This window comes from Anas platyrhynchos, chromosome 2, assembly GCF_047663525.1.
Source record: "Anas platyrhynchos isolate ZD024472 breed Pekin duck chromosome 2, IASCAAS_PekinDuck_T2T, whole genome shotgun sequence".
NCBI lineage: Eukaryota > Metazoa > Chordata > Aves > Anseriformes > Anatidae > Anas > Anas platyrhynchos.
The window spans coordinates 118,979,668-118,989,412 of record NC_092588.1 but is presented as its reverse complement, the minus strand read 5'-3'; the positions used below and the strand labels follow the sequence as shown (position 1 = coordinate 118,989,412).

The 9,745-nt window shown below is 41.8% G+C and overlaps 1 protein-coding gene across 2 annotated transcripts; it reads left to right on the top strand.

Moving 5' to 3' along the window:
- The first annotated feature begins 728 nt into the window (after positions 1-728).
- On the top strand, positions 729-7,173 carry OXSM (3-oxoacyl-ACP synthase, mitochondrial). Of its 2 annotated transcripts, none has more exons than XM_038175373.2 (3): positions 729-800; positions 2,634-3,651; positions 6,341-7,173. In XM_038175373.2, exons 2-3 carry the CDS (start codon positions 2,669-2,671, stop codon positions 6,741-6,743), a joined length of 1,386 nt encoding a protein of 461 aa, XP_038031301.2. In that variant the 5' UTR covers positions 729-800; positions 2,634-2,668; the 3' UTR covers positions 6,744-7,173. The 2 variants fall into 2 exon arrangements, with proteins under 2 accessions (XP_038031301.2, XP_027306880.2); XM_027451079.3 differs by lacking the exon at positions 729-800 and adding an exon at positions 1,512-2,225.
- Positions 7,174-9,745: the final 2,572 nt, after the last annotated feature.

The window sequence follows — 9,745 nt, the reverse complement described above, 5'->3', positions numbered from 1 at the left end:
TTTTGCGTGCGTTGGTGCTGTTGGCCTATTTGTACGTGTTTTCAAATGACTCCTGTAAAGCCAGTTACCAACTTGCCTTGGTTTACCTCTTACTGCCCTTTTTGACACCATTTCAGCGTCTGTGTGGAGAAACAAACTTTCTTCCAGCTGGGGCTGGGGGCTTGGTGAAGGGCAGGGATCTGAGAGGCGCACACAGCAGGGGGGGACTCAGAGAGGGCCTGGGGAAGGTAGTGCAGGTCAGAAACCTGCACTAAGCTGGAGCGGGTGAATCACAGAAGCATTCAGGTTGGAAAAGCCCTCCAAAATCTTCTGGTCTAACCATGTCCCCAAGCACTAAACCCTGTCCCCAGTCACCACGTCCAACCTTTCCTTGAGCACCCCCAGGGACAGTGACTCCACCACTCCCTGCGCAACCCGTCCTGGTGCCTGGCTGCTCTCTCTGAGCAGAAATGTCTCTGAATTTCCAACCTGAACCTCCCCTGGCACAACTCGAGGCCATTCCCTCTAGTCCTATCGCTGGTTATTTGAGAGAAAGGGCTGACCCCCAGCTCCCCACACCTTCCTTTCAGGTGGCTGCAGAGAGCAGTGAGGTCTCCCCTGAGCCTCCTCTCCCCAGTCCAAACACCCCCAGCTCCCTCAGCCGCCCCTCACAGCACTTGTGCTCCACACCCCCCCAGCACTGCCTCCTCCCCCCCTCTCCTCCCCCAAGTGGTACGGCCCGGGGCCGGCGGGGCGGGAGGACGAGGCGGAGCCAACCACTGCGGGGCGGTGGCGGGGGGGGCGGAGCGCGTCCGGCAGAGGTAGGGGCGGCGGGACGGGACGGGGGGGGGTGGGAGCGGCGGCCCCTAGCGGCGCTGCCAGGGGCGGTCTGAGGGGGCCCGGGGGTGGCCGTGGGCGCCTGAGGGGGCCCCAGGAGCCCCTGTGGTGTCCATAGCCCGCGGGCTCTGTGCGTGGCCGCAGATAATTTGGCCTGGCTGGGGTCAAATCAGTCGTTCTCGTTATGTCACGCTGCCTGAGTGCCTCCTGATAGCAGCTGTGTGACCCTGACAGCTGTCTCTGCTCTCTTTATTCAGCCCAGGCTGACTGGCTAAATGTAGTTAAAAACGACGCATTGGGACCATGGTTTAAAGCAGGCTCCTTGAAAACCCCCGTGTACATTTGTAACCACTATTTTTAGCTTTATACTTGATAGTAATGCTCCTTATATTTCACCACATATCTGGGGATGCTGCATTGCCCCTTTGATGAGGCAAAAAACACATGGCTGTTGCCAAAAAACAGCCAAAAACACTTCTAACTGTTGAGCCTGTGGCTGCTGAAACAGTGTTTTGGCTGAAGACAAACTCTAGTAATTATTTTTACAAGGGTCTAGTCACCCTTGGTGGAGGCAGAGATGAGAAGAGCTCTGAAACAGGGAAACTTCCCCCCCCGTGTGCGTTTTAACTTCTTGCTTTTTTAAGCACACAGACTCTCCCAGCTGCAGAAGACTGGAAGAAAAAAAAAAAAAAGTTAATTTCTCTCTCATCAAGATGGGCTGAAAAATGCCTACCGAGTTAAAATTTGCATCGGCAGCATATTCAGAGCTATTGAAGCCTGTAATTGTAGATGTGCACAGAGCTGTGCTGTGGCCCCCCTCCTGTTCCCATGTGCCAGATGTGTGTAATCAGACCAGTTCCTCATCTAACTGGGGCCAGACAAGGCACGAGAGACCGGGTCTGTGGCACAGCACTACAGCTTTACTGCTCGGTGTGCTCCTCTTGCCAGAGATGGCCTGCCTGAAGTATTTCTGCTGTCACTTGACATATTTCATGATATGTGAAGTCTCGTGGTGTTATGTTCAAGGGAGCTGGGAAACCTGCAGGCTGTGTGCTTCGTGGCTGCTGGCCAACAATCAAACAGTTCAAAGCCAGATCTCAGAGTAACATGTAAGCGCTAGACACGTTATTGGAAAAACTGTTCTGTCAGGAGAGTGTTTAGTACATCACTTATTTTTATAGTGTTTTTTTTTTCTCTTTGATCATAAACATCACAATATAGAAATGTTAGTCTGCACATAAGTGAAAAAAGATTGCAATCCAAAATGCTTTTTTTTGGTTCAATTTGCAGCTCTTTCAAGATGCTGTTGTGTAAATCCTGTTCAAACACACTTGAGGTACTGTCCCTACCCATCAGAACTGACCGAGTAAATACCCCAAGGCTGATGAAGCATAGGTGGAGATAGGATGGTGAGGACACTTCTCCAAGATACTTAGTTGCACTAGTGGCAGCACCAAGAAAAGACTCTTGACTCCTGTTACCTAGTTTTCTAGAGCATCCTGCCTGGTTAAGATGATGGCATCCTTAACATGATAGGGCTAGACATACACTTGCAGTTCTCCATCAGAAGAATGAAGATCTTCATGCTCATTGTTGGTATCTCCAGTCAGCTGGGGGTGAATGCCCTAGGGAGAGTTACCAGTGAGTGCTTTACAGCCCACAGCGGTAACATACTATTCCTGATGACAGACATAGAAACTACATACCTTTCTGCAGTGCTGAAAATAGTATTTAATGTAAAAAATTCCACTTGGCAAATGTGGAATGTTTCTCACATTGGCTGCTTTGTTTTTTTTTGTGTCTTTTTGCCCCCCCAGTTACAGGAATGTGCATGAATTGATTGATTTCCACCATGTTCTCGCAGTGTTCCCAGGAACTCTTAAAGATTGCAAATCTGCATCTCCGCGGTCTGAATTTGAATCTGCATTTAAGAAATCACAGGAGAGCTTTCAGCAAGTCACTGCCTGCTTGTCGAAGGAAAGTAGTTGTTACAGGTATCGGCTTAGTGTCTCCCCTCGGTGTGGGGACTGAGCTTGTGTGGAAGCGCCTTCTCCAAGGAGACACTGGGATCACGTCGCTAGATGGGGAAGAATATGCAGGCATTCCATGTAGAGTGGCTGCCTGTGTGCCACGGGGAGACGAGGAGGGTCAGTTCAAAGAAGAGAGCTTTGTGTCGAAGTCAGAGATCAAATCCATGAGTTCTGCTACTGTCATGGCCATTGGTGCAGCAGAGCTAGCAATAAGGGACTCCGGCTGGTCTCCGCAGTCTGAACAGGACCGCTTAACAGCTGGTGTGGCAATTGGAATGGGAATGGTTCCGCTGGAAGAGATTTCTGATACAGCCGCTTTATTTAAAACAAAGGGTTATAACAAGGTCAGCCCGTTCTTTGTCCCAAAGATCTTAGTCAATATGGCAGCAGGGCAGATCAGCATTAAATACCAGCTGAAGGGGCCGAATCACGCTGTGTCAACTGCCTGCACCACTGGCGCGCATGCTGTTGGAGACTCCTTTCGATTTATTGCCTCTGGAGATGCTGATGTCATGTTGGCTGGAGGGACTGAGGCTTGCATTAGTCCTTTGTCCTTGGCTGGATTTGCAAGAGCTCGGGCCCTCAGCACTAGTTTTAACTCAAGCCCTAAAATGGCATGTCGGCCGTTTGATTCACAGAGAGAAGGGTTTATAATGGGTGAGGGTGCTGCTGTGCTGCTCTTGGAAGAGTATGAACACGCTGTGCAAAGAGGTGCTAGGATCTATGCAGAAGTTCTGGGTTATGGACTGTCGGGCGATGCTTGCCACATAACAGCACCTAATCCAGAGGGAGATGGTGCGTTCAGGTAAGAACCCTATGCTGATTACTGTGGCTACTTCATGTGTTAATTATAATGGGCACGTATGTTTCTGTTACTTTATACTTTTCCTAGAGAAATGCTATTCAGTCTTGAATTAGTATTCCAAGAGCTCCTGGTAAGGTCTTGCCCCAGTTTTCCTTTGATTTTAGTAATGGCCTGAAGGGCAGTTCTTGCCAGAATTAGCCTTTTTGGATGGCGTTATGAAAACCTCCTCTGTGTGAAAATATTTTATGTTTGCTCCTATAGCTGTTAACAGAAATGAGTCTCTTGTTTAAGGTTGTTGTGTTATGACGGCCTTTTGAGATATTCCCTCACCCTTTGTCACAGAGAGACCCTACTGCAAAAGCAGGTCCTGACATTTCTTACGTTATGGAAGGGGAATGGCATTCCTTAGGAAATGCCAAGTGATAAGAGCACTCGGAGAATCCAGTTTATTACAATAATTACTGTAAATGTCATTAGCATTAATTGTGACTATTGTTGTTCAGAAGAGACTCTGGCTTTTTGTAAAGAATATATTTAGGCCATACGTCTCTGCTACAATCACGTTTAAATACTTCTCAGTGATGTAGCTAACTGCTGGTGGACGAGTATAGCAGAAATACACTTTAGTACACTTTGGTAAGATGGTAAAGTTGTTAATTTCATTAAAAAAAAAAGTTCACAAGTAGATGGTATTCATCCAATCTTTACCCCTGAGCTAATTATCGGTTAAGTTGGATGTGTATGTGCTGTTTGTGAGCTTTGTATAGGCCAAATGCTATTGCAGATACAGGAATCTCTGCTAGTTGGCATTACCATGAATGTATGTGAATATTTAATAACAAAATTCAATACATCACTCTGCAAGTAGTTCAGATTTCTACACATTCCCCTAAAGGTATGTTTCCAACTTTATTGAATTAATAGATTTTCCAAGAAGCGTAACATACCAAATCTCCCTCAGAGCTATTTGATTCATAGTTGGTTGGTCTACAGGCTTAGGTGGGAGTATTCAGGAGTGTCTAACTGAGATTTTCAGACTTTTGTTTACCCTTGAGACGATACAGCAATATCTTGTAACAGACTTTTTGTATATTTTATGATTGCAATAGCATATAAATTAAATTCACAATGGGAAGTAGCTGAAAGTTAATCTTGCTGTCTCCAGAACGTAGAGCCTTTCCACACTTGAGAAGAGATAATACATTTTAATGCAATTTTCATACCAATATTTGGTTACTGCAGTGGTGTGTGAATTAAATATGAAATGTATATGCTTCTCTTACTTTTCTGTAGGATTTTTATTCACTACGTCAAAAAAAAATAATCAGGGAGATGTATTTTTCTGTCATCTTCTGAGAACTGCTCCAGTTAGGGACTAACACACATGTTGGAATGAACCTGCAGGAAAGGAGACTCAGAAGTGTGTATATAAAGTATGTTCTACACGATATCTGTTACCTCCTTAAGAAATTATGTTCCTTGCAGCTTATTTATTAAACGAAATTAACATATTTGCTTCCCTTACTGTTTATCAGTAATCTTTTTTGTGTGATTGTTGGCTTACTCTGTATTGACAGTGAGAATCACTGGACTACAGCCTAAACTAAGCTGTATGCTTTTGAGAATAGAAGGCTGTAATGGAGACGTTTCAATTTGTCCAGCAGCCTGTGCTATCCTTTTTTCTTGAGCTTCATTTTTTTTTTACTTAGTTTTTATATATTTCAAAAGAGACAGTGATCTGTCCAGAGATGCTTAGTTAAAATGTGTGTGCAAGGAAGGGTGTGTGACTCATCTCGTTTTTGTAGGACAGCTGAGAAAAAACACAGTGTGGAGTGTATATGGAGCTGTATCTCTCTGTGGTTTTCATAAAAAAGCATTATTTATAGAGGCAGTCATAGTCCGTAGGTCATTAGATGTCAGAATGAGAGATATGGTGTCAGAGTGGAACAGCATGACTCTCAGTAAATATTTTAATGTGCAGGAATTTGGCTATCTCCTTGCTGCTCAAGGGAAGGGAAGAAGGTATCTTCCAACCTCAAAAAACATGCAAAAGAAACTCACAACTACAGAATTTGTCCTTCATCTCCAAATATTTTATTTGGATAGAGCAATTTTTCTTATTTTGTAATACTATAAATATAAAGGTAAATAAAATGTAAAGATGGGGGAATCTTCCTTTCCCTTACAAAGCCACGGGGATTTCCTGCAGCATTGTACTGAATGCTACATTAATGTCAGCTACACCAGAGAAACTTCAATGAAGCGCAACTTAGATATTTGTAATCTTTTCAGGTACTTATTTCTCTCACAAATGTTTTCAAATTTTGCATTGAAAAGAGTCTTTGATATATTAATGTCATCTGTAGAGATAGCTTGTTATATCTTCTTTCTTTCAACTTGTATTTTTCTTAGTGGTAGAATTTAATCAGCACATTTTTAGCAGCAAGTCTAATTCTGTAGTGGGCCTTACCACCGCTGTCTTTCTAGGGTGGCTAAAGGTAGAGGTTAGTTTAGGTAAATGAACCCATCTCTTGATATTTCTAGTAAAGTAGATTGTGCAGGTTTTCGCATTTGATAAATGTTTTCAAACACTGTAGTTTTGCTTTTGGTTTATACATGTGACAAAAATATAACGGGAAATTCAGCATTTTTATTTATTTATTTATTTTATTTATTTATTTTTCCTTAGGTGTATGTCTGCAGCAATAAAAGATTCTGGAATCAAGCCTGAAGATGTAACATACGTTAATGCACATGCAACTTCTACACCTCTGGGAGATGCTGCTGAGAATCAAGCGATCAAGAGACTTTTTAAAGATCACGCACGTAACATTGCAGTTTCTTCAACAAAAGGAGCAACGGGACATCTTTTGGGGGCTGCAGGAGCTATTGAAGCAGCTTTTACTGCACTGTCCTGTTACCATGGAATTTTGCCACCTACTTTAAACTTAAAACAAACAGAGCCAGAATTTGATCTCAATTATGTTCCACTAACAGCCCAGGAGTGGAAAACTGCAAAGCGGCGTATTGCACTCACAAATTCATTTGGCTTTGGCGGTACCAATGCAACTTTGTGCTTTGGAAGTGTTTGACTTGTGCTGTGCATGTTATGAAAAATGGCATTCAGTCATTTTCTATGCTGCCATCCTTGGTGTATTTGATAATCTTTTCTCAGCGTGGAGACTTGATATGTAAGAACTTTAGTCACCCCAACACTTATATCAGTAATTCTTTTAGGAAGAGGGAATTTCTTTTACTCATTTTAATAAAAATAAATATAAGAACTATTCTATATGTGGTAAAGAAAATTTTATTCTTCACTGAAAGGGGAGACTTCTAACAACTAATCTAAATAGCACTAATTTGTGAGAAGAGGATCAAGGTGATGACAAATACTGTATTTCAGTGACATGCGTTTATGACTACTATATCTCCTGTCTTTGTCATTTTTTGGGCCAAATGATGGACTTCTTTTGAACTCTGACTTGCTTATAAAATTAAATGCGGATATGAAATTTCAAATGTGGATTTTCTTTACTTAATTTTCCTCCTTTTGTTTATCTAAATTTGTTTCCTATGATGTTCTTTTCAGCAGTCAAGATGGAGTACCATCTGGCTGTGCATATGGATATTAGTATTATGTAGTGAAAAGAGAAAGTGGACGTTCATGCTTGTGGTAGGCTCTTACCTCATCTCATCTCCTAAACTATCAGCTGCTGTAGTGAGGCAGGTAGTGCTCTTTTTTGGCATTCTGTCTGCAACACTGCTCAGCATGCACTGGTAGTCTGTGTCAGACACTGGAGTGGGAGGTACTGCCTCTCATAATCAGAGAGTGCTGCTAATCAGCAGTATTGCGCTTTTGGTATTGGCAGGAGTTCTGATGATGGTATGATCTCAAAATCGCTTTTGGGCAGAAGATACCCTGAGTATCAGTGTAGGTTGGTGGGGTTTTCTTCCATTTTGGCTGGTAAGAAGCCTCACAGAATACTCATTGTAAGCCCACCGTAATTAAGCTCTAGATTACCAGCATATCATCTAAAGCATAAGAGTTTAATTGTGTCCTCTGCTTTTATTTTAATTTACCATTACAATTCCAAATAGACTTGTCTGGTTTCTGAGTCTGCTGGTTCAGTTTTGAGTAAAAGAAATTGTGAATGCATAAAAGCAATAGCGCCAGCTGTCCCTGAAAAGAAGGTAAGAGTTTCTGCTCTTCCAGCTCCCTGTTCAGTTTCCAACAGGCCGAGGAAATCAACTTGGTTCTTATACCAGTCTCGGTGTTGTGATAGTGGAGAGAAAATGGCACAAGGATTTCAAAGTCGTTGGAATAGGGGTTATGTAGTAGAGTTTCTTAGTTGAGCTAGATAGAAAAATTCTAACTGATGTTCCTTAGCCAGCTCATTTCTTGGTAGCTAAAAATAAAGGTTCTAAAGAAAGGTATTTTGACTCTCTTTTTTATTATGCAGAATCCAAGCTATCAACAAAAAATTTTTAGTCTCTATCGGTTGAAATATATGAACAATTAACCTACCGTGTCTCAACCTGATAGTGTTCATTTAGAAAATGAATAAAAAAGGCACTACTGAAAGTATGAGGCGTGTGGATGTGATGATTAAGACTGCTCAAATAAAGAAGTTATACTGAAAGTTTTGTAATTATATTGCAATTGACTCAACATTAACAACCCATTGATCAATCTGTGTTTTTGTTTTTCTTAATGAGAATAGATTCTTCTTAGGCATTTGGCACAGAAATTACTCGGAAACATTTATGCAAAAGGGATGCTTGCTAACAAGTTAGGACTGTACAGTTGTGACTTGGTGACTTACTGCATGATGGTACAAGGTTTATGACTGAGCTTCCCCTTGTTACTTGTTCCATTTACAATTCTGAGTTTTTCACCATCATTTTTCATCATAAGTCATTGCAAATGTTGTAGACTTGCACACATTCTTCCATACAGATGACATTCAGGAGACAATAATACAGGGCTGATAGGATTTCTGGCAGTGGATCATGTAACACGAATGGGAACTTGGAGGTTTGACCAAGTGCACCGTTGCAGGTGGCTCTCCGGTAGTTCTGTGAGCACTTTGGGCCAGTTAAAAAGTTTCTTGTTAACTTTATTAATTTCCATATGTAGACAAAGAATTAGTAGATGATAACCAGTTTTGTTTTGAAATTTTATATAAGACAAGTGAGGTATTTATTCAAATATGGGCTTAACAATACTTAGAAAGGAAAAGACTCCTGAAACCCATGGTTGTTCAGCCAAAATGGAAAAATAAAGCTGGCTAAATATGGAAAAACAAGGAATGTTTTAGAAAGGGAAGGAGGGAAGGAGGGAAGGAAGGAGGAAAGGAAGGAAGGAAGGAAGGAAGGAAGGAAGGAAGGAAGGAAGGAAGGAAGGAAGGAAGGAAGGAAGGAAGGAAGGAAGGAAGGGAAGAAGCTCCCAGAAGCATACACAATAAACAAATCTGAAGAATGAAAGCAAGGAAATGAAATTAGACTTCAAACTGATATATTGATGGGGGGTTTTGTTATGAAATTAGTCTTCAGACTGATATATTGATGGGGTTTTGGTTGTCTATTGCAAAGAAAAAGTAAAGGAATTTGGTTGTAGCACCAGTATATGTCTTAGCCAACTCATGCCTTGATGGCACAGATACAAAACAACCCCGTGGGTGTTATAGTTTATAAAAACAGGTTTTATTTTTGTAGATGTTAGCCTTTGACCCATGCAAGTAGAGACAGATTGACTTGCTGAATTTAAAGTAAATGACATATAAAGTAGCTATATCGTAAGTAAATTTCATTCTGGAAAGAGACTGCTAATGGGCTATCATGAGGCTTAGCAGTACTCTAAAACCTCATTATTTATATAAACGGTTGGGATGATGATATGAAATAGCATAATTTTTGCATTTGCTGTCTTTACTGGGTAGAAAAAGAGAATGATGAGAAAAAAAGCAGTCAGGGAATGATTAAGACTCTTTCAGAAGCTGAGCTAGTACAGAACAATGCAGTCCAAAACAGATTAATGTAAAATAAGCCTGCAAGTAAAATAGCTTATTACCACAGGGAAAATGTGAAAGCT

What these genes read in the sequence shown, in the direction of transcription:
- OXSM (XM_038175373.2), top strand. Translation starts at nt 2,669, where the DNA reads ATGTTCTCGCAGTGTTCCCAGGAACTCTTAAAGATTGCAAATCTGCAT. An exon ending in GAGGGAGATGGTGCGTTCAG is followed by an intron (nt 3,652 to 6,340) that starts GTAAGAACCCTA and finishes ATTTTTCCTTAG; the next exon opens with GTGTATGTCTGCAGCAATAA.